This window comes from Myodes glareolus, chromosome 20 (assembly GCF_982192425.1).
Source record: "Myodes glareolus chromosome 20, mMyoGla1.1, whole genome shotgun sequence".
NCBI lineage: Eukaryota > Metazoa > Chordata > Mammalia > Rodentia > Cricetidae > Myodes > Myodes glareolus.
In genome coordinates, this window is record NC_142045.1 from 62,824,398 (window position 1) to 62,852,220 (window position 27,823).

The 27,823-nt window shown below is 35.9% G+C and overlaps 1 protein-coding gene across 1 annotated transcript; it reads left to right on the forward strand.

Annotated features, from left to right (window-relative positions):
- The first annotated feature begins 1,715 nt into the window (after positions 1 to 1,715).
- Cpa3 (carboxypeptidase A3) lies at positions 1,716 to 27,245 on the forward strand. The gene is made up of 11 exons (XM_048452614.3): positions 1,716 to 1,871; positions 2,043 to 2,118; positions 4,891 to 5,015; positions 11,434 to 11,536; positions 11,824 to 11,925; positions 13,477 to 13,578; positions 15,444 to 15,554; positions 16,603 to 16,693; positions 17,595 to 17,797; positions 20,292 to 20,376; positions 26,875 to 27,245. The coding sequence occupies exons 1-11, from the start codon at positions 1,804 to 1,806 to the stop codon at positions 27,060 to 27,062; spliced, it is 1,254 nt and encodes a 417-aa protein (XP_048308571.2). The 5' UTR covers positions 1,716 to 1,803; the 3' UTR covers positions 27,063 to 27,245.
- The last annotated feature ends 578 nt before the right edge of the window (positions 27,246 to 27,823 follow it).

The following is a 27,823-nucleotide window of genomic DNA, read 5'->3' on the forward strand; positions in this document are numbered from 1 at the left end:
CAACATAAATTCAGAGGTTTCATCCCTAAAGCTTACTACTGTCTCACCTTGATTCTACCACATAATACAGGTTGATACCAATCAGTTCCTCCCTGACAGTGGCCAGCTGTAAATCTCTATTCTTAGCACGTGAAGGTGAGTTCTCACTGCATAGTCTTTACCAGATGCCAATTCCCTTACATTCACTGTCACAGTTAACCCCAACCATCTCTCATCAGCATCTTTTTAGCATCCTTATTTTACTGACAAGGAGCAAAGGCAAAATCCTGCTGTCTTTGGTACAGCAGAGGTTTAGGAGCCATTCTATAGGAGCCATTGTGAGTTTGTATCAGTTTAAATCTAAAAACAAGTTTTCCTTTTTAGTTTGCCCTTGTTAAATACATCTTCAGGGAAAAGCAACAGAGTAAGCCTTTGCTCTGAGAGTTTCTAACCTTGACAACTTTGACCAATGAAGACATTAAAAAAAAGCATCTGTAAGAATTTCCTTGTTCTTATCTTCAGAGTTTAGACAAGATTCTTGGGAGAACACATGAAACTCTTGTACAGAGTATTAACTCTTTCTCAGATAATAAGGACATCTTTAAATATTATTATTTTGATAATTATAATATGTAATCAAGCTTAACACGGTATCATGTACTTGTAATCCCAGCACTGACAATGTTGAGGCTGGAAGTTTCTGATTTCAAGGCTCACCTGGGCAGTAACTTGTCTCTGCCACCTGAAAGAAGGAAAGTGGGAGAGAGAGAAGGGGAGGGAGGAAGGGAAAAAGGGAGGGAAGGAGGGGAGGAGAGGAGAGGAGAGGAGAGGAGAGGAGAGGAGAGGAGAGGAGAGGAGAGGAGAGGAGAGGAGGAGAGGAGAGGAGAGGAGAGGAGAGGAGAAGAGAAGAGAAGAGAAGAGAAGAGAAGAGAAGAGAAGAGAAGAGAAGAGAAGAGAAGAGAAGAGAAGAGAAGAGAAGAGGAGAGGAGAACAAACAATAACTCTATACAGTTTCATTACTTAAGACTGTGCATCAAAATTCTCTGACAGTCACCCAAATTCATTTGAGATTATAATTGTAAGTTTTAAGATGAAGATAGAGGCTAGTTCAATAGTTCAATGTAAAGGAATTTTCCACCAAGCCCCATGTCCTGAGTTCCAATCCCCAGGGACCTACATGATGAAGGATAGAATCTGTTCTTTATGTAAGTTGTCCTCTGGTCCCCCCACACGTGATGGTATTCACAAACTCCACTCCACACATATACACATACACATAAAAATTAACTATATTAACATTTTTTGCATTTAAACATATGAATTGATTTTATCTGCTATTCAGTTCAAGCTTATTAAGAAGCTAGTATTTTAGAACAAACAAAACTAAATTCCTGTCCCAGTTCTATGAATAGCTCCATCTTATCACTTTGGGCAATTTACCTGCTAAAGCAATTTTCTTTCCATTCTTTCCCTAAGAAGTATATATTTCCTATAATCAAAAAAGTAGAAAAGACCAGGTGTCCATTTGTCCTAGCACTTGGGAAGCAGTGGTTTCGAGGCCAACCTAATCTATCAAGCAGTTCCAGGACATTCAGAGCTGTTACACAGATAAATCTTGTCTTGAAAAACCAAAAAAAAAAAAACCCACTAAAAACCCGTTGAGAGAAGCTTGGATATTCACATGCCTGCCCACCTTCCAACTGTAAAAACATGAGATGAAAGAACAGTTCATCCCTTAAAACCCCAGAGGAAATCAACTGCTCCTTGAGATAAAAGCTGAGGTTATAAAACCAGTAGAAGGGTCAGGTTAAGCAAAGAACAACCATGAAGTTCTCTTTGCTTATGGTTGTGATCTCTACCACACTTGTGATTGCTCATGTTCGCTTTGACAGGTAAACTTGCCTTCCTTTGATCCAGTCTCTGACTGAGAAGAAAATGAAGGAATATATTTTTACAATCCACTCAGTTTTTGTTTAGTTTGTCTTTTTATTATTTTTTGGTTTTTTTGTTTATTTATTTATTTATTTTTGCTTCTTTGATTTTTGTCTTTCTCTTATTTGAAGGGAGAAGGTATTCCGAGTGAAACCCCAGGATGGAAAGCAAGCAAGCGTCTTGAAGGACTTGACCCAATCCATTGAGGTAAAACATTCAGAAGAGTGTTACATCTTTCTTTTGTATTCTGTAAGAGATATTCTTTTTATTTTCTCTTCAATGACCACAGGGACACCAAAGACTGACAAACAAGTAGAAATGACAGGCACCATTTGGATCACACACCACTTTATTTTCTTTCAATAGCACTGTTTTTCTTTCCAGATTCACAAGCAATCACTTCTTAATAAATATATAAATCAAGGGACATTGTTGGTACCTTTCTCATTGCCCCGTTTCCCTCTTGTTTGTATTTTGCATCAGCCCATCCCAATATCTGCTCCAATTTCTCCTGGAGACTTCCGTTCAAGTATAAACTGATGACTGTAAAGTACTTTGCCAAGAATGGTTACTCTGTCAAATGAAATTCTTAACTATAATGCAGTTCCTTAAACTCCAAAAGAAAAGGGAACATTCTCTATCACTGGTTCAGCCACTTCTTTTACACAAGACTCTTTGTCGCAGTCACCTTTCTTCTGTTTCATATTTACCAGTAGGTTTGCAGTCTAACACCTTTGAAACACTGGACCGGAAGTAAAAAGACAGTAAGTTAAATGGCCAAAATTACAATCAGATTTAAACCCAGAACCAAGCCTGACTTTCATTCTAGTGACACTCATCTCTTCAGTGAAATCAGTCAAATTCTGTCAGTTCTAATTCCTGAGCACTCCTCACAGCCACAGGATCACCTCCTCTGTGCTGTCAACGGCAAGTCCTTCCTGCCTCTTACTAAAGTGATTCTGGTGTCCCTTCTCTAGCACACCAGCATCCCGTGTTTCGGTTCCACCTTCCACAATCTTAAAACTTGAAAGCTGTGCTTCCTAATTTGAAAATGTTTATGAGGACAGCCTGTTGTTCAGAGCCAGATACAAGGGTTCAAATCCTAGCTAAACTGGCTTTGTGGCTTTAGGCAAGTTTCAGATGCTCATGGAGCATCGACCTCTTCTTCTGTAACATATAGCTTATAATCTTGCACGCAGCAGCAGCAATGGATATCGCAGGCTTCTGGTTTTGTTTGAAAAAAAAAACTATTAAAGCATTTACTGTGGGTTTTGGTTTAGCCAGTGTCCTCCAAGATTTGCCACCTGGCTAGCCTCTTTATTATCAAGCACAAGACCCTCCTCTCTGTTTCCTGACCCTAGAGTTTCATGGACATCACAATTTCACCATCTTGTATGTGTTTTCTCATGAAAAATGTTATTTTCTAGTATTTTTTATCTGGCTGAGTCTTCTTGTTTCTACAAGACTCAGATCAGCCCATAAAACCTAAAAGAAGATGCCTTGCTCTTTTTTGTTAGGACGCCCTCCCCTTCCTCTGCTGTTACCTGATGGAAATATGCATATTTGGCTTTGTCTGCCACACAAAACCTCTTCTTACAACTTCCCTGTATGACACTGCTGTGGCATCCACCTCTGCATCTACTGCTTAATAAATGTCACAACAGTTCTTTGATCTTAAAATTCCTCCTCCACATTTTCTTGCTTTAACACAGATTTGTTACTGTGTAATGGTGATGTTTCAAAGTAAGCAGATGTGTTGATTGGTTCATAAAAATATCATGTTGTCCCATATTGGACTGCACAAGAGCTAACATGCAGACAGCAAAGGCGACTTGGACATGCCTCAATCTTGCAGTGATGATAGAGACTGGATACTGTTCTCATATCTCCCAGGTGGGGTATAATGGTGGAGAATGGGCATCTTCTTCACATCTCGGTGGTGGTGTGTGGTGGTAGAGACTGAGCATCTCCTTCACATCCCCCTGACTGGGAATTTGTACTTCACTTGACTTCAAACGTGACAGCTATTTTAAAGAACCAAGAAATTGATTTTTCTCTATTTTAATCGAAATGCTTTCCTTGTCAGACTATTCATCAAATCGCTGAGATTCTCAGCTATGGGAACATAGTAAAGAGGAAACCATCTCTTATGAAATCTCAGGATGTCTAAGAATGCATATTCACCTCACTATATCCACAGGACTCACCAAGTAATCCTAATGGCCATATTTTTTTTTCTTAAGGAACACTGAAAAAAACAATCAATTCCAATGATTTGATTAAGGATGTACTACTAAAATAATAAAATTAAAAGAGGTTAATAAAATATATCTTCTTGACAAATACAAACCTTCCAGAAATTCCAGAATTCACAGAGAAATACATGCGAGGAGTCAGAAAATTATAAAAGCTGGATGACAGCCAATTGTGGTTAAATCAGTTATGAAATAAGTTTGTTCACATCCAGAATGATAGAAGTAAAGGGAGATTAACTAAAGTAGTTGTCTCTTTTATTTTCTCTGATAAATGTATTGTCCTAAAATTCTAGTTAGTATAATTTTCTTTCTTGCTCCTTGATATTCAATAGTTTTAAAATACATTTCTCTAAAAACTTTTCATTACCTTATTCATTACACAGAACTCTACACTACTTTATCATGAATAATATGTGGTGAGTGTGTGTGTGGTATCTGTATTTACTGTAGTGCATGTTCTCCTGTGTGTGGGTAGCATGTATGATACCCATCTAAAAACAGAGGCCAGAAGAAATCTTCAAATGTTTTTATCACTTTGCATTTTTTTTTCTTTGAGAAAAGATTTCTCCCTAAACCCAGGAACCAACAAGCCCTGGAAATCCTCATGTTTTTATTCCCTACCACTCTGAAGTGACAGGTGTGCATGGCCACATTCAACTTTTTAAATATATACATGTTTATCAAACAAACAAACCAAGAGCTAACAATGGGCTTGTCTCCACAGCTTGATTTCTGGTATCCAGATGCTACTCATGATGTCGCTGCTAATATGACAGTGGATTTCCGAGTTAGTGAGAAGGATTCTCAAACTATCCAGTCTATCTTGGAACAACATAAAATGAACTATCAGTAAGTCCTGAAGAAATATCCATTTATGTTTCATAATCAGAGTTTGGGTAACTTTGAAGTTTTGGGGATGTTTTACAAATCTTTGAGGTTTTGAGGGTAGATTTTATACCTGACTACACTGTATTTCCATCATTTCCAGCCCTCTCTCTCCATCCTCCAACTCTTCCAGAGTCCTTCCATCCACAGCCTCCGAAATTCATGACGTCGTCTTCTATAATTATTGATACACACACACACACACACACACACACACACACACACACACACACGCACACATCCTTACTGCGATCACTTAGCATTGTTCATAGGCACATGTATTTAGGGATGACCACATAGGACTATTTGACCTATCAAGGGCCTCATCCCTGAAGAAAAGTGATCATCTCTCCTTCAGCAGTTATAGACTTCTTGTAGCTCTTCAACTAGCAAAGTTTGTCCCACCCATGTTGTTGTCTTTACTGCTATGGTCATTATGCAGACCTTGTGTAGACAATTATATTGTTGGGATTTCACAGGTGCAGAAAACTGGTTGTGTCTCGAAGTCACTATCTTTCAGCAGAAATCCTGATCCTGTAGTTCTTACAGTTCTTACACCTTCTCTTCCAAGTCCTCAAAAATTAGTTGAAAAGATTGTATCCTAGATGTACAAACTAGGGCTGAGCACCCCACAGTTTACCAGCTGTGGATCTTTGCAAAATTTCACCTCTTGCAAAATGAAGCTTCTTTGGTGAGCCAAGTCTATTGGGTATATGGATAGGGATTTAAAATGTAGTTAGAAGCTATACTGATTTATAAGAAATAGCAGTAATAGATCTTCCTCTGGGGCAGTGGTTCCCAACGTGCACAATGTGACTCCTTGGAAAAATATTTGTCTTCAAAATTATTTACATTATGATGCATATCAGTAGCAAAATTACAGTTATGAAGTGGCAATAAAAATAATTTTATGTTTGAGGTCACCACAACATGAAGAATTGCATTAAAGGATCACAGCATTAGAAAGGTTGAGAACCACTGCTCTAGGTAGGTTCTATGACCTCTCTAGCCATAGGAATTGACTAGGTCTACAGTATCAGTAATGAGTTGCTTTCTATTGAATGGGCTTTAAGCCCAACTAGAAAGCTATTGTTTATCCTTAATATGAAAGTGCCAGTGGTCTGGCATGGTAGCATATGCTTTTAACCCCAGCACTCTGGGAGGAGAAGCAGGAGAATCTCTGTGAGTTCAAGGACAACCTGATCTACATAGAAAGACCCTGTCTGAAAAAACCAAATAGCAACAACCATTAAAAGTGCAAGAAAGAAAAAATGAAAGACAGGAAGAAAGATAAAAGTGTTACTAGGGGATATCTTGCCAGATGATCATTGCTATGGTACATAGATTTTTTCAAACATGTATGACTGTTGACTGTTTCTCTCCATTGGAAGCTTATATACATCTTCTGATATTATACAATCTAATACTCAGGGAGAAAGTTTCCAGGTAGTTTCAGCAAGTCATGTGTCTGAAGTGTGTAGTGTCTTCAGCAATAGGTCTTACCTTCGAATAGCCTGTATTGTCTTGAAGGGTATAACTTGGATCCCCTGACCAACAGCATGAAGAGATGTTTCCCTTGTCTGGAACTGAGGGTTTTGTTAATAAGTTAATAAAACAATATGCTTTTCTACAGCTTTTTCAAATATTTTAGTGTTTTAGTTTTCTCAGCTTTCTCTCTTTAACCTCCCCAGGTTAAGCTCTTCTCCCTGTTTGTCCTCCTCTCCCTTTCTACTTCCCAGGCTTCTGTATTTATTCCAGATCTACTCACATCTAAAGAATTGGTTCACAAGTAGGAGACAACATTTGGCATTTGTCTTCCTGGATATGGGTTACTTCATTCAACAAAATATTTTACAGTTACATCCATACAATGAAACTACTTTAAAATTGGAACTACAAAACACTAAAGTACTATGTATAGAAGATAAAATTCACAGTTTCTTTCAGACTATTGGAGTACATTTATGGAGGTGATAAGGTTATTGGCAGTTCAGTCTCCATCTTACATTTGCTCTGACCTGAGTAAATGGCAGCAACCTGCATCTTGCAGCTCCATAAGGAGAGGGCTCAGATGTGAACAAGCAGGGCAGCCTAAGAAGGGGCATGTCGTCATAACTGATGACAGGTCAGGGTTTATGGACTAATTGTAATGATCAGCACTGTCTTTTTTTTAAATTGACCTGATATATAAAAAATATTCACTCTCTCTCTCTCTCTCGTTCTCTCTCTCTCTCTCTTTCTCTCTCTCTCTCTCTCTCTCTCTCTCTCTCTCTCTCTCTCTCTCTCACACACACACACACACACACACAGAGAGAGAGAGAGAGAGAGAGAGAGAGAGAGAGAGAGAGAGAGAAATCAATAAATTAACTTTATTCTTTAGGAGAGAAAAATTAACCTCAACAAAATCAAAGCAATAGAAAAAGACTTAAACTGCAAAAGAGAGAGGTTCAAATAATGAAAGTTCTTAGTATTACTTAATTTTCACAAAGTATCTAGCCCAAAGTAAAACACAGTAGTGCTCAGGAAAAATTCTATATAATCTGGTTTGAACAGCAGGGTCAAAAATGAAGAGTTCTGCTTTCCTTATTACTCTTCTAACGCAGACAAAGTGTACAATGTTTGACATGACTGTAGATGATGATGTGAACCACAGGAAGACTGAGGCAAGGGGCTGACACCATGCATCTAATCAGGCACTGTCCTTCCCCTCTTGGATCATGCGGGCCTCTTTTATCTGAAGTGGCCTTGTAATGAGAGCCTCACAAGCGTCACTTCATCTGAGACCCAGAGAGTTTGTTTCCTGTATCAAGAAGCAAACTGCTAAACTATTTACTAAAATTAGATTTATCTACTTACTACAGTGTTTCCAGAAAGTGTCTCTATTTTGTTTCAGACATGTGGAAGACAGGTAATTAAATATCTCCCTCATAAATATAAATATGAAAAGCTATCTGTAAAAACAAAAAACATTTAAAATTCTGTACCCAAGTACATAATTTTATTTGCAAATGAATTATGTGTATTACTTGGTGTCAGTCCATAACAGAGGAGAGTTCTAAGAAAAATGCTTAGCTGACTAAAGCCGCAGAAATTGGCTGAAGGCAATAACTCACAGACTAGACACTCTTTATTAAACAGGGCACATGGACCATTATTTCATCTAAGGCACCTATGCATGGTATTTTTTAATTTTAAGAAAATTAAGCTACTAAAACTGATTTGATTTTAAACTAGCATGTTAGTTTCTTTTTATTTATACTTTTACAAAGTCATAAAAGATCAAATACAAAGTAAAAATAATAAGTATGTACTAAGAAGCCTAAGCAGACTGGAAAATGGGAAAAATACATATACTGAATTGGGATCCAGGGGGCAGATACCACATTTCAACGGCAGCTAAAACCATATGTGTTTTTTTAATAATTTTTCACACTGAGATAATCACTAACACTGTCTTTTCTTTGATCAAAAATTAAAATTGGAAAATACAGTTATTCATAAAAATTAATTCAGAAACAAGCTGTTAATTCAATAAAACTAAGATGGTACGATAGAATAAAATCATAATAAGAACTCCAAAAGATTATATGGAGTTACAAGGTACAAGTATATAAGCTCACACAGTGACATTCAACACTTTAGGTCAATGCTTGATTACCTAATAATATTCATCCAGATACAAATTCATGTTTCAAATGTAAATCTGTCATTTTAAATACTTGCCTCAATCAGATAAAGCTAATGACTTACTTAGAGTGCTATTCCATTCACTTTTCTTCCTACTCTGAACATACAGCTGTTATTTCTTAGACATGTGAGCTTGGCTGCAAGAAATAAAGATCATGGTTTATAAAAATAAAATAAAAATGATTAGTGGAGTGGTAGGAAAAACATTCTGAAGCCAAACTGCCTGTGCCCAGGCTCATCCAAATTGGTTATTTGTCACTATTTAAAATGTGATATTAAAGGAGCCGTTTCACAGGATTTTTATGAGGAGTGACTGATTCTACAGGGTTGGTTCCTTTCATTAGCTCAGGAAGAGGAAAGGTCATTCACGTGCATGTGTACGTAAGCTCCCACACACAAACACATCAGTGCAATGGAGAAATGAAGACTCTTATCAGATGCTCTCCCTCTCTCTAGAGAACAAGTCTATACCATAAGGTTTATTTTTCACTGTATGATATTCCTCAGACATTAGGAAATCCATGTCATCAAATCCAGAGTTCAATGCACATGGTAACCCAATTAGGAAACTATCAAAATCTAACTTTATAAAATCTAAAAGTATATTTTTAAAATAGCTCTGCTATAACATGGTCATCAAGAGAGCCCAGACCAGTTGTATAAAACAAGCTAACAAGCTCCGCTTCTCTCTCTCTCTCTCTCTCTCTCTCTCTCTCTCTCTCTCTCTCTGTCTCTGTCTCTTTCTCTCTCTCTGTCTCACACACACACACACACACACACACACACACAGCAGTCAGACACTGGCCCATAGATATCTCACCTCTTACCTTTCTTTTAGACTCTCTAAAAGTAGCCTTGAAATTATGGCAGGGCAGAATAGAATAAGGTGGGAACTCCAAGCAGAGATAGAGGGAAAAAAAAGGTGGAGTCAGAGAGACGCCATGTAGCTGCCAAAGGAGTAACATGCCGGCACTGGTAAGCCACAGCTTAGTGGTAATACATAGATTAATAAAAAAGGGGGTTATTTTAAGATGGAAGAGTTAGCTAAAATATGCTTAAGCTATTAGCCAAACAATGTTGCAATTAGTACAGTTTCTCTGTTATTATTTGGGTCTGGGTGACCAGGAAATGAACAAGCAATCTATGTCTACACATGAGTTTCAAGAATAAGTTCATGATCCTGGATAGTAAATCCACAAACAAAAAATACATTAAAATATTTATGCACATAATGAAAATAGCACTGTTGAAACAAAGCTGAAGTTATTTTGGATTCTAATTCCCAACTCCAAATACACAGATCCTTTAACTACAGGGTTGGCAACATGGTTGGATGAGTAAAGGAGTTTGCTGATGTGTCTGTCTGCCTGAGTTTGGTCTCAGACATCCACATGAGAAGAGAGAACTGACTCCTACAAGTTTCCCTTGGTTTCTACACACACAAAACATACACGCATGCATGCACACACATATGCATACACACACTCAATAAATAAACAAATGAATGTGTGAAAGTTACAAATTATAAGCATATAGTATTTCTGAGCAACAGCTTCCTTCTTTGTTATATGGTAATAACATTAACAGGATCAAACAATGTATATAAAACAGAATCTGGACCATGTTAAACACATTTAGATCAGAATACAAGAGAAAATTTAAGAGTTAGTAGTTTGATGTGTTTAGAAGTTTGGAAGAAAGATCAACACTGAAATTTCAATACATATTGACCTTATGTGGCCAGAAATACTCCAATCTATAAGATCTTGGAAACAGTGAGATGAGTTGATGCAAGAAGAGATGAAAATTGAAAGTGGAGGCATAAGCTTTCTGACCCCAACAGTTTCACCCTCTCAATGACCTTTTCTGACTCTTTTTTTGCCCCCTCAAAATCCCCCTAGCCACTCATATTCTAGCTCTATCGCTAGATAACGTATTTGAAGACATTGTGCCATAGGTTTGTCATCAGTCAAATGAGGGTAAGAATTCCTTTAAAAGATGAAGTGACTTAATGAACAAAAAATTTAGAAAAATACTTGGTTTGTGCTAAATGCTGAATTTCCAGTTTTATTACCATCATTGTTGTTATTCAACTTTCTCCCCAGATTTTGAAAGCTAAGCAATAAAATCTGGTTTGTAGATTTGTGCATGAGAATACTCACTGCCGCCTAGGTGGTAAAGATGTGCCTGTGTGTACTTTGGAAGCTGGGTGCATTATATAGATACAGTCTGAGTCAGATGTATGGTTTCAAACATGCCACTGCTCATTGTAAGTTAAAAAAGCAGTAGAAATAATTACTTTTATTTAACTAAACATAGAGCAAATGATACTATTTAAGCATATAAGAAATATCAACCATATTAGTGAATTATTTTACATATAAATTCTTTGAAATGTCAAGCATAATGTACATTTACTATAATCTTTATTTCTGGGCAAGGTTGTTAAAAGTTCTGAATAGCAACATGAATCCAGAACTATCATAATGGTAGACATAGCCCAGATAGATGGGGAAACAGACGCCACACAATACTTGTTTAAAGGAGATGACTAGGGCAGAGCAATCATAAAATGGGATTTATTTTAGATAGATGAGAGGAAGAGGCACTTTCTGAAAATGAAAGATAAATGTTCTCTTTCCTGTGATAAAATGTTCATGTGATAAATGTGTTTTATCATTCTGCTGTCAAACAGAATTCTGATACACGATCTACAAGAAGAGATAGAGAAACAGTTCGATGTGACTGATGAAGTCTCAGGAAGGCACAGTTATGCAAAATACAATGACTGGGGAAAGGTATGGTGTACAATGCCTAGTATAGTCCTTTTTAAATGACTGTGTTCTTTTGCCCATGGTAATTTTCCTTTATTTTAATTCTTTGAATTTGATTTTGTTCTTTTTTTCTGTTTTTAAATGTTTTTATTTTGAAAGGTAAATTGGAGGATTAAAGATGCTGCTTAAATTTTATTCAAGTCCAAATTATTTTTATTTCATGTCATGGAATTATAATTTGACTAGTGAAGAAAGTCATTCCTATACTTTACTTCTAATAATGTATAAAAGCTAACTCTTTTATTCTTAAGATTGTTTCTTGGACTGAAAAAATTGTAGAGAAATATCCTGAAATGGTGTCAAGAATCAAAATTGGATCAACTTTTGAAGATAATCCACTATATGTTCTCAAGGTAAAAACAATTAAAGAACCACTAATTAGCTTGTTATCTTAAAACATGGGCACAAAAGTCACTTAGTGATAGCTGAGATAAATTTAAATTTGGAAATCATTTCATTGTTTGAAAGTTTAAACTCCGAATGTCAATTCAAGAACATTTATTACAATCTCTGATGCAATCAAAACATAGGAACATGCACTTACTAGAGATTACATAATGAGCAAACCAAGAAATATTTCACAGGATAACTCTGTTATAATGGTTTGCCGTGTCCCTGTCTACACACCTCTTTCCAATCTATTGAGATGGAATGAAACTAGTGAATGAATATCATGATGAAAAGTTAAATATCACGCATGTATAAGACTAGAGCTTATCAGAGATCAGGATTCATGAAGGAACCGCCACTCAACTACTACCAGACTCTGTAGACACAAAGATTGTGCTCCCTGGCAGCTCACTAATACCTAGGAAGGCATCCACATCATATATCTCCATTAATCAGTGTCTCCATCCACCCAAACTAAATCTGAACTCCATTTAAAACAGAAACATTTCAAATACCAGATGCAGATCCTGTACCTTACTTAACATACAGTACCAGGCCACTTAACATACAGTACTAGGCCACACCCCAGGCTAAATGCTTCCAGTTTATGAGCTATCTTTAAAATTCTTAGCACAGAACATTAACAATGGAGTAAGGAAAACAATATATAGTGTGGTTGCTATTTCATTTTTGCGGGAACATAGATATTTTTGATACAATTTTGAGTTTGCTGCATACCCCAGGATGACCTGAAACTCGGGAGTGCTGGGATTACAGGTATGCATGTGACATCCTGTCCAAGAAGAGGTTGTAGGCTTTAAATTTTTTATTATTTGTGTGTGTGTGTATGTACATGTGTGTGTACATGTGTGTAGTTGCATGTGTGTCATCGAGCATATAGATGACAGAGGCAAACTTTCAGAGTCAGTTCTTCCCTTTCATCATATGAATCCTAAAGACTGAATTCAGGTCATCAGGCTTAGCATCAGGTGCCTTGATCCACTGAGCCTTCTCACTGACACTACATTTCATTTTCTGAAGATACATTTTATCCTTTATAGGATGCATTTGCTTGAATAGTTGCATATGGATATGTACATGTGAATGTTGGTATCCAGGGGAGTAAAAGGAGGAGTCAGTTGCCCTGGAGCTGGAGTTCCAGGCAGTAGCGAGTCGCCAGATATGGGCTCTGGGAACAGAACTCGGACCCACTGTGAGAGCAGTACTTTAACTATCTTTCTATCCCCCGAATGTGTTGTTTTTGTTTTGTTTGCTTTTTAGAAAATCTTAAAAGCAACTTGAAACCTTGGAAAAATTTTTGAAAAAAAAATTGTCCTGTAGTAAATGAAGAATTATGTATAGATAGAGTAGCTGCCATCATCTTCCCTGAGGATAGTAAGCATAAGCATGGTTCATGTTCAACAATAGACAAGGAAAATAATTGAGAAAATGAATTACTGAATGATAAGAAACTAAAAAGTGAACTAATGCAAAATAATCCCTTATTTTAACAGATTGGGAAAAAAGATGGAGAAAGAAAGGCTATCTTCATGGACTGTGGCATTCATGCACGAGAATGGATCTCCCCAGCTTTCTGCCAGTGGTTTGTCTATCAGGTAAGTGAACCAGTCACAATCAGCTTCTCTCTTACTGGTCTCCAGACTTTACTGACTGACAACATTTTTTTCCAAAAGAGAGATGTTCCACCTAATTAGAGAAATCTCCATTTTCCTCTGCTAGCAATACAGGCCTGAGATTTACTCATCATTTTATAAATCCTTAAACTCTACCCGAAAGTTTTTGATAATGAAAACACCTTCTTTTAGCTGTAATACTAACATTTATCCTGCAGTTATATAATAATCTGATACCTCTTTTATGCTATAAACTGAAAATTTTTCTTTGATAAACTCAGAACATAAATTTTTAGTTTGCTTAATTTATTTCATTGGTCATATACAAACTTGGGGTTTTCCTACTTAACTTCTTTTCAACTGAGAAACAGCTTGTATTATACTAATAGATCTAATTTGTATGTTTCTGAATATCTACTGACAATGTATTTGACACATCCTATCTTAACTTTCTTCACCAACTATTTCACATAGCACTTTGGAACACCCACAGCAATGAATGTTGGACCCACAGATACATTCACTAGGAAAGATGCTGCATAATATTGACTTACAACTTTGGTTATTTTGACAATTCCAACTAAAGGCCAAAACCTCCTCTTAACCAACAAATACAAAGTGTTATGACTGCAAGGAATTTCCTGCATGCTGTCAATCTCAGCCCTGGGACAGCTGTGCAAAAGAACTAGATAGAGGCTGTTCTGGTCTACATGATGAGATCTTCACGCACACTTCCTCTCTCCCTTTGTCTCTGTCTCTGAAACACACACACACACACACACACACGCATGCATGCATGCACGTGTCCTGAGAAGAATTTTCCAAGAATGGGGAGGGGTTTTGTTTGTTTTTGTTTCTGAGAATTTTGATAGCCACAGAAAGCTCATACAATTGTTAGAATTTATGCCAGAAAATAGAAATACTGACAGGCCAATGTCTGAATTTTTGACATTTAAGTTTCTGTTTTATCATTATTGTTAGAAATTGAACCCAATGTTTTGTGATTGTTAGGAAGCATATGCCATTGCCAGAGATTTTTATTAATCATGTGAGACCAGGAGAATGACTGAGTCAGTAAAGTGCTAGCTGCACAAGCATGAAGACCAGAATTCAACCCTCAGTATCTATGTAAAAAATAATGGGCAAAGTGCATGCTTACAATCTTAACACTGGGGGAGAGGACTCGGATAGGGCAGAGACAAATGATCCTTGGGGTCTTCTGGCATTCACTCTTGCTAAATGGTCAAGCTCTGAGTTCAGTGAGAATAGAGAAAAATTAAAGTGGTGACCTGAACCTGCTGTCAATCTCAGGCCTTCACTCCCAGGTGCACACAACACACCTGTTCATACATGCATGTGTGAATTTCTCTGGCTTGGAGGTATGAATCAACAGCACATATGTGCTTGATATGTGCAAGAACTTGGGTTGAATCTACAGCACAGAAAATGATTTTTCTTCAGTCATATTTATAAATATTTATGAATCTTCTCCAACATTCCTGTGTTTCTAGGTTCACAGACTTGAGCTATATTTATTTCAGGAACACAGGACAATTACCTTATCAAGTACCTGGCGTCATCCCCTTCCACCTTATTGTATTTCTTCTGTGGTTATAGCAGTATTCATTATGGATAATTAAGAGAACCTTTGAAGAATGTTCATTTCAGTTCATGCCCCTGCATTTGTTAAGTGCTTTTTCCCTATAATCTATATGGGTCATTTATCCTTATGTATTTTTAAAAAATGTTTAAAGTCTTATAACCTTGGAAAACAACTCAAGGAGTGGTAGCTATGGCTAATAGAATCTAGCTTTCTCAATAGCAACCTCACTTTCTATCCCGTCTAGGCCACTAAGAGTTATGGAAAAAACAGAATCATGACCAAACTCTTGGACCGGATGACTTTTTACATTCTGCCTGTATTCAATGTAGATGGGTATATTTGGTCATGGACACAGGTACTGTTCTATATATACACTTATTGTATTTAAGAAATGTATTAGTCACTGATTTTAATGCACATGCATTGTTGCTTTTTATGTTTAAAGTTTGGGTGACTATTTTTGATTCCTATTCAGAAAAGTAACTTTTAAAATTTTTAAGAAATATTTTTTCTTTAATCTTTGAGAATTTCATACAATACACTTTTATCTTCTTTATTCCCCACTCTCATCTCTTTCCAGAATCACTTTCACATCCATACTCACCCAACTTCATGTTTTCTGTCTCTCTTAAAAAATGAAGCAAAACAAACAAACAAAAATCGTGGAGTCCAGTTTGTGTCAGCTGACTACTCTGGAGTATGGGGCTTGCCCTGGAGTGCTTGATATACCCAGTATCACTAAAGAAAACTGACTCTCTTTTCCCAGCAGCAATCAAATGTCAATAGCTCCTCAGTTAGGGAGGGACTTTCTGCCCACCTCCACACTTGATGCTGAACTTTTGTCTGATGTATCCAGTACATGCTGTCATGTCACCATGAGTTCACATGTGTCTGCCCTGTTGTGTCTAGAAAACGTTTTCTTGATGTCAACCACCTCTTTTGGCTCTTCACATTCTTTCCAATCTCTCTTTCCCCTAGGAAAGGGAAAAGTGTGATACAGGTATCCCACTAAGGAAAGTACCATTTAGGGCTGATCATTCCCAAATTTCTTATGTTCTGCTCATTGATCAACTGTGATGTTCTGGTTGCAAGGGTATTACTAAAACAATATGAATGTTTTGCTTCTTTCCAAGGCAGGTAATGGTCACTTTCTAATACAGAAAACTAATCAACCATTTTCCATAAACTTATGGAAAATTTTCATCAATGCTAAAAACATTAAGATTAAAAATTGTGTCTAAAAATTAGGTATTGTAAGAAAGCATTTCTTTATAATAAAGGAGATCAGGTTTGCTACAGATATTTCAAATAAACTTGTAGAAACCATACAGAGAAAATCTGAGATAGTAACTCTGAATAGTGCAGCTTCACATGTGTCCACACTCTGATATCCCTTCTGGCAGGACCGAATGTGGAGAAAAAACCGTTCCAAGAACAAGAATTCTACCTGCATTGGCACTGGTCTCAACAGGAACTTCGATGTCTCATGGAACTGTGAGTTGCAGATCTGTTGTCAAGAAAGTGGTTTTTCATTTAGACCATGAGTTTAAATAAATTACCTATTTATTTCATCGATAATAGAGATCCCCTGAGTTAGTGATGATTTCCTTATCTCTTAAATAGAAGATAATCATCAGTACCATGGAAAGATTTCGAAGGTTTTCTGTGGGAGGAAACAGGAAAAGTTGTTACATATCTATTGAGTCACCTCTTACTGAACATAAAAAAAACCCACCACACACACAAACAGATATTTTGGTGATTTGGGGCCTTACCACTTTTTAACTTTATAGAAGTTGAGAAATACCAGTGGTTAAAACTGACATACAAGTAATGATTCTTCAGCGGCTCAATGAAAAACAATGATCAGTTATACCTGTTACTTCAGACGATGCATTCATTTCTACACACACAATTTTATCATTCCAGACATTAGAGAGACTATACCTCTGCCCCAATTTGTGCATTTCTTTTTTACCTACCTTGGTTTGTAAAAGGTCACCATACCTTTTAACGCTATTCTACTGTAATGAATATTGAAATAGCATCTGTTATCCCTAATCATTAGACAGACTTCTCCTGAAAGAAACTGAAGAAACCTGGGCTCAAGACAGGAGATTTACAATATTGTTCTCAATAGTCAGAGCTGGGTCGAATGGAACTGGTGTAGATCTAGGCTCTAAGCCTTGGGATGCTTGTGTTTCTACTATAACCTGAAAAAGGATGACAAATAAGGCTAAGAATATTTCCACAATCTATGGGACATATGTCCACAAAACCTCTAATGACCACGTAACTGGAGATATCTCATGTCTTAAACTTTAGTTGAACCAAAAGAGGCAGGGGTGGTGTTAGTGGGCAGAGCATTGTGATCTCATCCACATTTCTTCTGTAGCTTCTTCAAACACTGCAAACCCATGCCTGCATGTATACAGGGGCCCTGCAGCAGAGTCTGAAAAAGAGACAAAGGCTGTCACTAACTTCATTCGAAGACATAAGAACTCAATCAAGGCTTATATCACCTTTCATGCCTACTCCCAAGTGCTGTTATTTCCGTATGGCTATACATCCAAACTGCCACCCAACTATGATGATCTGGTATGTAATACATACATATACAAATGCATACACATATGTGTGTGTACATTTACACCATCATTAATTTTGAATCTCTTTTTTAACAGCTTTGAGGTATGCTAAAATGGTTTCACTTTGGTTGGTTGGTTGTTTAGAAACAAAGTCTCAGTATGTAATTCAGACTGGCCTTGAGTTCAATATGTGACAGACCCTCAACTTACACTCACCATCTACCCTGCCTCAGCTTCCCAAATTCTAGAAATACACTTTTGCCACCAAACCAAGGCCTCACATTTTAAATACCAAAAATTAGGACTAGTGAAGTTTACTCTTTAGTTAAATCTTTAAATATTTTATTTGATAGTTATAAACACAATAAAATATTATATGTGATTATAAGAAAAAATTTATAAGGAAAAAGAATCTAGACCAACTAGAATAGAATTCTAATACTGAATGATCTAGATATAGAATTCTAATATATACAGTAAAATAGAATTCTAATACAATAGTATTTAATACTTTTTTGGGTTATACTATAAAACCATGCAAAGTAAAAGCCTAATTGAGCAGCAGAGACAGCTAGTTCTAATTTTTGGACACCCAGACAGAAAGAGAGCCAAGACAATTTTCCCTATTAATAATCTGAAACAATAAATTCTTCTGCTATATAGAAAACACAAGAATATTATAGTGCTCTGTCAGTAATAATATGATATCATTTCAAATCAGTGATCCACTTAAAATTATTTTTCTTTCTCTGCATCTTATTTGATCATATAAGCTTTAGAAAAAACACCATAAACACATAGTTAACCTGCATACATAGGTAACTCTCCTGAATTACTGTAGAAGAAAAGATGGGCAGCATACAAGGTCTGGTGTCCCAAATTGCATAGTAGGTAGCAGACATAGTTAATGCTGTAACTCAGACATTTCAAAACAACTTAAGAGAAATTTGGGTCATACTTTTTATCTCGACCTTACTCAATTGTATTCTTCACAGTGGCATTTAATATTAGCTAAATTTGAGATTTCAAGAAACCATTAATTATCTATACATGAAGAAAATACATTAGTATTCTGTAATTGCACTGTAGTGTATGATCCAATCTAGCTAAGAAACTTAACCCATAAGTTATTTAATTTGTGCAGATACAGCAAGGCAGTTGCATATTGTGAAAGAAAGGTAGGGATGAAAATGCACACAGATATACATAGCAAGTCTTTCTGAGTAAATTGAAAGTTTTACACAGCAGCATATTTATTTATGTATTAATTAAAATAAATTCCTTAATCAAATACATTATACATAGCAATGGAAAAGCAATCATTTGGAGTTCAAATATATTAAATACTGTATTCATAAGCATTCATTTCAACAATTACTTTTCTACTACAAGCAACTGATTAAATATGAATAAGTGCCATACCAGGAGAAACCCTAAAAAACAGGACCATTTTAATGATGAGTAAGCTATACCAGAGATGCAGTTCAGTGGTCAAGTGTTTGGCTATTATGCAGTATTCTAAATAAGATTCCCACACATGAATGGCACACACAAGTTTAGTCAATGAAGAATTAAAAAATGAATTAACTACATTTCTTCTATTACACAAGTAGAGAAAATTTTGTATCAATAATGAACTTATTACAGAGAAAGGGATGGAAGAAAATGATTTTTGAATATATGAATCCAAAAGAGAATCTGAAAGAAAGGACACACCAGAAAAGGATGGTTTCTTTGTATAGAGCACTTGTTTTTGAAGATGATCAGAGTTTGAGTCCCAACACCCACATGGTAGCTCACAACTGTCTGTAATTTCAGTTACATGTCAGAGGAGAGCTGCTTGTTGGTTCCCAGCCGCCTGGCTGTCTTAGACCCAAAAAAAACCACACAAAAACCATATTAGTTCAATTATTGCTTGGCCCAATAGTGCTAACTTCTTATTGGCTAACACTTACATATTAATATTACCCATTTCTGTTAATCTGTGTATCACCACGTGTCTGTGGCTTACTGACTAAAGTTCTCAGCATCTGTCTTTGGTGGCCCCATGGCTTCTCTCTAACTCCACCCTTTAGTCTCCCACCCTACAGTCTAGCTTTCCCTGCCTAGTTCTGTTCTTCCCTGCTGTAGGCTCAAAGAAGTTCCTTATTCATTAACCAATAAAAGCAACACAGAGACAGAAGACCCTCTGACACCAGTTACAGGGAATCTGTTACTCTCTTCTGACCTCCATGGGCACCAGGCACCAGTGTGATGCTCATACATACATATAAGCAAAATATTCAAACATTTATATACAAATCTTTAAACTATTTCTAAAAGGATACAGAGAAAGAGATAAAATGCAACATTATTCCATATTGATTGCACTTTGATAATATTTTTACCTAGTCAATTATATTATTTTGATCTTCCAATACTAAATAACCTGTAAAATTGGTTTTTAACTCCTAAAAAATGTATTCATATAGTATTCTGTAATCCAATCTCACTTTTCTCTCTAGTTAAAGGTTTCAAGAATTGCGACTGATGTTCTCTCAACTAGATATGAAACCCGTTACACCTATGGCCCAATAGCATCAAAAATGTGTAAGTTTTTCCTCTCATTTACTATGGTTGTTTATCTATCTCTATGTTATTAGTAAATAAAATTATCAAATTTGTAGATTATAGATTCCAGCTGTTGCAAGAGGCTCTACATTATATGTGCACCTGAAAGACAGGCTTGCCTGTTTTCTGAGTTAGAACAGTTTGTGAAACAAATCACAATGAATTTCTACAAACCTATAAAATTAAGATAAACTATTAAATCAGTGGAAATTTATAGCTTACTTCATCTACTGTTCTGTTTCATAACAGAATGTTTAATCTTTGCCAGAACAAGAATTAATTGGGGCAGAGGCAGCATCTAGTTTCATCTATTTAAGTTGATTTGAATCTTCTCTCCTTTGTCCTTGTCTCCATTCTAGTAATGTCTTCCCCTTAATCTATAGTAAGTGCATGTGTTGACTCATAGTCTCTTTTCCCTCTGATCCATTCTTCCTGTTACAGGTAAATGAATATGTGTGGTATAGTAAGAAAGGAGTTGGTAAGGTTTGAGTTCTCTTCTTTTATTTAGATCCTCATCACAATTTCTAATGCTTTAATATTATACACATTCAAAAATATTATAGACTTTCCTTGCTATTGGATTTTTACTTAGTTTGCTTAGCCTTACAGAACTTTCTTATCTTTTTTTCTTTCTACGTGGAATCAATGAACTTTCCACAAGGTCAGCTATTTGTTTTGACTTTAATACTAGAATAGGCTCTATTGAAACTCAATAGAGCCTCAACTGGGGAATTATAATTCAAATGCAGCCACAGACAATAAGTTAAAAATGAGCATGGCTAGGTTCATATAAACCTCCATTCTCAAAAACAGGAGGAAATAACTTGTCAAGTCTCAGAATGTGTTCTAAGTATCATTTGTAATTGTTTGTCAACTAATATGCTAGCCATTAGGCTCAGCACTTAATTCTCATGATCTAAATTAATCCTCACAAAACACACCAAGCCATGAGCAAATACTCCTTCCCAGTTACAAAGACTGGCGAGGGAATTACAAGGTTAAATTATAACAAAACCAAAGTCCTCACTGCTGTGCATATGACTTTCCTAATTTGGTTTTTGTGACTTATTTGTGAAAATAAGCTTTCTTATTTTCAAATAATAAAATGAACAATCAAAACATTATTTTATTTTTCCAAAGACCAAACTCTGTGGATCAAGGTAATTTCTCTTCTTATAGCAGGAGTTATAGTTGCTGGGATGTCTCCATCAAACTGTTCCCCTCAGGGCTCAGGGAACACTGTGCAAGAGAGGGCAAGAAGAGTGTAAGAGCCAGAAGGGAAGCAGTACACCAAAAAAAAAAAAACCAATGTCCTCTAAGTTACATAGGCACAGCTTATATGAAATACAGAGACTGAGGCAGCATGTGCAGGACCTGCATGGGTCTGCACCAGGTCTTTTGCATTTATATTATCACTTCCAGCTTAATAATTTTGTGTAATTACTGAGTGTTAAAATTCTGAGTCTTGTGCCTTCTCTAGGGCTTTTTTCACCGTCTCTCTTTTCCAGTTCCAATGTGTTGATTTTTATTTTATCTTTTTATATTTTATTTATTATTATCCCCTAGAAGCCTGTCTGTTTTCTAACTGGAGACAGAAAGGGAGTAGATCCAAATGGAGGGGAACTGGGAAGGAACTGGGAAGAGTATAGAGAGGGAAAACCATAATCAGGATATATTATGTGAGAAAAAATCTGTTTTCAATATAAGGAAAGATTAAAAGGAGTTATAGCTATAAGTTAATGAAAGTATTTTAGTTATCCTGTCATAGGTCCTAACCTTACCATAAATAGGACATGGAACTAGAATTGATTCCTATACACTCCTTCAAAGAAAAGTGTCTTCTGACTTACCCCAAAACATTTATTTGACTGTTTTCCATTGCAACCATGAAGATCAAAAAGAACAATGTAATTTCAGATGCTGAAAATAAAGGACTGGCAAACTTAGGTACTACAGATGAGCAAAAAGGGAAATAGACAGAGGAAACAGAAAACTTGTTACCTTCAGATCTACCTTTAAATAACTGCTAAAGGAATCTTTCTAAATACAAAGAAAATAACAACAGAAAAAGGCTGAGAAGTGCAGGAGGAAAGGATAGTGGACTGGAAGTAGAGAGAAGAGATAGGTTAGTGGATAAAAGAGATATATGCATATCTTCATACATAATGTAATAATAACATGTCCTCATGATTGAATCAAAAACTATTCTTTCCTCTAAAATTCATTGTGTAAAGATTAAAGATAACTTGCTTTTATTATCAATGTGTCATCTATAAGAAACTTATTTCTAGGTTTTCAGGTAGGTTGTTTCCTAATTTTCTAATCCAAAGTAGTTGTACCAGTTTGCATTCCCACCAGCAATGGTGGAGTGTTTCCTTTACCCCACATCCTCTACAGCATAAGTTTTCATTAGTTTTTTGATATTGGCCATTCTTATAGGTTTAAGAGGGAATCTCAGAGTTGTTTTTGATTTTCATTTCTCTGATGACTAAGGATGTTGGGCATTTCCTTAAATGTCTGTCAGCCATTTTAGATTCCTCTGTTGAGAGTTTTCTGTTAGGTCTGTACTCCATTTTTATTGGATTATGTGTTCTTTTGATGGCCAATTTCTTGAGTTCTTTGTATATTTTGAAGATCATACCTCTGTCTGATGTGGGGTTGATGAAGATACTTTCCCATTCTGTAGGTTGCCATTTTGTCTTGTTGACCATGTCCTTTGCTTTACAGAAGCTTCTCATTTCAAAAGGACCCATTTATTAGTTATTTGTCTCAATGTTTGTGCTACTGGGGTGATATTTAGGAAGTGTTTTCCTGTGCCATGGCATTCAAATGTAATTCCCACTTTCTCTTCTATGAGGTTCAGTGTGATTGGTTTTATGTTGAGATCTTTGATCCATTTGAACTTGGGTTTTGTGCATGGAAGTAGATATGGGTCTATTTTCATTCTTCTGCATGTTGATATCCAGTTATGCCAGCACCATTTGTTGAATATGCTTTCTTTTTTCCATTTTATATTTTCTGCTTCTCTGTCAAAAATCAGGTGTTCATAGATGTGTGGGTTGATATTCAGTTACATTGGTACTCCTGTCTGTTCTTATGCCAATACCAAGCTATTTTCAGCACTGTAGCTCTATAGTAGAGTTTGAAGTCGGGGATTGTGATGTCTCCAGTAGTTCCTTTAGGGTTCAGGACTGTCTTGACTATCCTGGTTTTGTTGTTGTTGTTTCCATATGAAGTTGAGTACTGTTCTTTCAAGATCTGTGAAGAATTTTGCTGGGATTTTAATGGGGATTGCATTGAATCTGTATGTGGATTGCTTTTGAAGGGCAGTGAATTGAATCTGTAGATTGCTTTTGGTAAGATTGCCATTTTTACTATGTTAATTCTACCTACGCAAGAGCATGGGAGATCTTTCCACTTACCAGTGTCTTCTTTAATTTCTTTTTTCAAAGATTTAAAGTTCTTGTCATATAGGTCTTTCACTTGTTTGGTTAGAGTTATTCCAAAATATTTTATTTGTGGCTATTGTGAAGGGTGATATTTCTCTGATTTCTTTCTCAGTCCATTTATCATCTGTGTGAAGGAGGACTACTGATTTTTTGAGTTAATCTTGTATCCTGCTACATTTTTGAAGACGTTTATGAGTTGTAGAAGTTCCTTGGTAGAATTTGTGGGATCACTTATGACCCAGCAATACCATTGGGTATATACGCAAAGGATGCTCAATCATACCACAAGGACATATGCTCAACTATGTGCATAGCAGCATTATTTGTCATGGACAGAACCTGGAAACAACCTAAATGCCCCTCAACCAAAGAATGAATAAGGAAAATGTAGTACATTTACACAATGAAGTACTACACAGCAGAAAAAAATGACATCTTAAAATTTGCAGGCATATGGATGGATCAAGAAAACATCAATTTGAGTGAGGTAACCCATACCCAGAAAAATAAATATTATATGTATTTCATGTAAAGCCACTCATAAGTGATTTTTAGACATAAGGCAAAAAATGTCCCCAATTCATAACACCAGAGGACATAGACAATAAAGAGAACCGTAAGAGAGACATACATGGATCTGATGTACATGTGAAATTGAAAAGACATGATCTTCTGAATAAATTGGGAGCATGGGACCTTGAGAGAGGGTAGAAGGAAAGGGTGAGGAAGTGAGGGACACTGAAAAAATTATATAGTTGAATATAAACAATAAAAAACTGATTTCTAATCTAACTATATAGACAGCTTGAAATAAAAAAATAAAAATTAAGCAAAATAAAAGAAGAAGTTATGTTAATTATCAAATAGTATCACAGCAAAACCAAACATCCATCCACCAACAAGGAAATAATCCTAAGTATATATGCATCACCTCTGCACATATCACTTTGTTAGTAACAGTTTGACTTCCCTAGCCTCCTTCCTGAATGTCTCCCTAATAAGACCAAATGCCACTTCCTTTCTCTTCTTTGGTCCTCCCATTTCATTACTTCACCCAATTTTTTGTTAGCAATACAGATTTTTCCCACTACATAGATCGAAATTTTAGACAGTTTTATCAAATTAGGCTATCCATTACCCCATTGCTATTTCTGGTGTGTTGTCTCTATTCTGGCTCTCTCTGCCTTTCACTTCATGGTGCCTACCATTTTGCTGTCTAGACTTCCTTGCCAAGGCTTGTTATTGCATATAGTATAAAGAATATGAAAGTGCCTATTGCCTCTCAAAAAAAAACCAGTCTGAACCTATAAAATTTACAAAATTTCCCACTCACTGCTTATTTAACTCCAGCCCAAACAGACCTCACAGGTCCCTAAAATGCTCCTGGATTTTTAACTGTTGGTATTCACCTGCCAGAATGTCTTTCTTTACTTCCACCTGGAAATATATATATACATACATATATATATATATATATATATATATGTATATATATATTTCTTTAGTTCCTGAATATGATCTGCATAATGAAAGTGGAATTTGACATGTCTGAGTATGAGTCCTGCTCACCAAGCACAACATTGCTTCTCTTTCAAATCTTTACCAAGTCATACTCCTTTCCTGTGGTAATTACAGCTGTGCTCTACACTAAGGTTTTTACCCCTATGTCTCTTCTTTAAATTGAAAGATCCTGAAACAATAAGTCACCTTGGTAACCCTGTATTGTCTGCCCTCTCTTGGACAAATAAATGTATTGTTCTGGGGGTTGTTTTGGTTGGTTAGGTAGTGTGTTTTTGTTTTAAGTTTGTTTTTGCTTTTGTTTATTTTTCTGTTTGATGTAAGGTCTTACAATGTAGCCCACACTGGCCTCACACCATGCTCTTGTTTAAATCTCTGTACTGTTGGAATTAGATAGATTCATTACTGTGCTCAGCCCATGTAAAGTCTATTGGGCATATGAGTGGCCATAAGTAGTTACTGAATAATTGAACTGTAACCCTTCCGACCCAAATATCCCTTCTTTATTTATAAAATATTTAACTTCTTCTTTTTCAAACTTAAAATATTGGTATCAATTAAGTGTATAATAAAACATCAATTATTTTACACATGAAAGTACTATTGCACTGTATAAAGGAAAACATATACATGCACTAACAGTATGTTGTTTGAGTATGCTATATAACATGTGTATGCACCTATATTTAGCAAGCATTTTCATACACACTGTAAATATATACACACATACACATTGAGAGAAACCTCTCTGTAGATGTTTATATCTTTACTCATTTTTCCAAATAATGACAACTTTAGTAAAGTTTCAAAAATGATATAAAGTTTAAAATTAGAGTATTAAATATATCCTTAAAGTAACTAACTTGAATTTTCTTGGTCTTATAACTGTAAACGATTTTCTCTGAGAGTATAAATGACAAGAGATCAAAAGTGTGAAAAAAGGTGTAAAAGAAGATATATATTAAAACGTCATAATGAAATCACTTTATATTTTTACACTAATTTTAAAGTAATAAAAGAAAGAAAAAATTAAAAGTTTTGAATGTGGTACATATTTTAAATATATGGTAGATAGTAAGTGCTTTCTGTACTGTTTACACTATTTTGACATTACTGCAATTACCCATACATATAAGTACTTTTATTGTTAATTTTATACATGCAATTTTGAGTGTGTGTGTGTGTGTGTGTGTGTGTGTGTGTGTATGTGTTGAGTTTGGAGGCCAGAAGCCAACACTGGGTTTCTTTCTCTATTGTTTTATACTTTATTTTTTTGAGACAAGGCCACTCATTGGTCAACAAGCCCTGGGGACCCTATCAACACACTGTCATTACAGGCATGAGCCACCACATCTGACTCTTTTATGGGTGCTGAGAATCCAAGTTCAGGACTTAATCTTTACACTGCAAATACTTCACCAACTGTGCTATCTCTTCTGCATCAACAATCTCCATGTCTTAAAAAAATAATCTTGCCTCTAATGAAATGTTTACTGATTCTGTTTTGCAGACCCAACATCAGGTTCTTCTTTAGACTGGGCTTACAACGCAGGCATCAAGCACACATTTGCCTTTGAGCTCCGTGATAAAGGCAAATTTGGTTTTCTTCTTCCAGAATCCCAGATAAAGCCAACATGCAAGGAAACCATGCTTTGCGTAAAATTTATTGCTAAGTATATCCTCAAGCAACCTTCCTAATGAATTGCCTTTGGTTTGAAATGTGCAATTAATCCTTTCAGGAAAGCTTCCCCTGAGAAGGCAAACTTCTGCATCACCTGAATCCATCCTTTCTTTGCTCATGAAGTCCTGCATTGATTTCTTCCTGTTTTTATTTACTTCCAACAGCACCAAAAAAATATAACTTTGAGTAAATGCATTGAACTATGTTTCTTCTTCTTTTTTAGCCTTATAATAAGCACAGTTTGAATACTCTGAAGAGATATGTAGTGAGCATGGGAAAGAAATGAAAACTTTGTTTCTCCAGAATCTGATTGACTTCCTTCATGCTATCTGCTAACATAATGAAAACTAAACAGATTATATTCTGATGCTTTATAATAAACTAAGTTCCCAGCTTTTCTTAACTAGTCTTAAAGTCTAGTCACCTTGATAGTTTATAATAGTCTTATTTGTTAGCCATAATAATCTAACAAATATTGATGTCAATGGTTCTTCAATCTGATGACAGGAAACTGTATTCTTAATTTTCAAATACGTAATTTTCCTTTCATTCTTCATATCTTCAAAATGGCAAAAACAATGGAAGGAATCAAATAGTTCATGGAGATATGAATCTCAGAGTTTTAAGCAAGGAATCCAGTTTCCTTCAGTACAATGCTCATTTAACTAAAAATACCATAATCTAATCTACAGTATTCATAGAAAAATTTCTTCCACAACACCTTTTGGCAATTTATAAACACAGCTGAGATAGTTTCCCGTGCCAGTTCATACAAAGA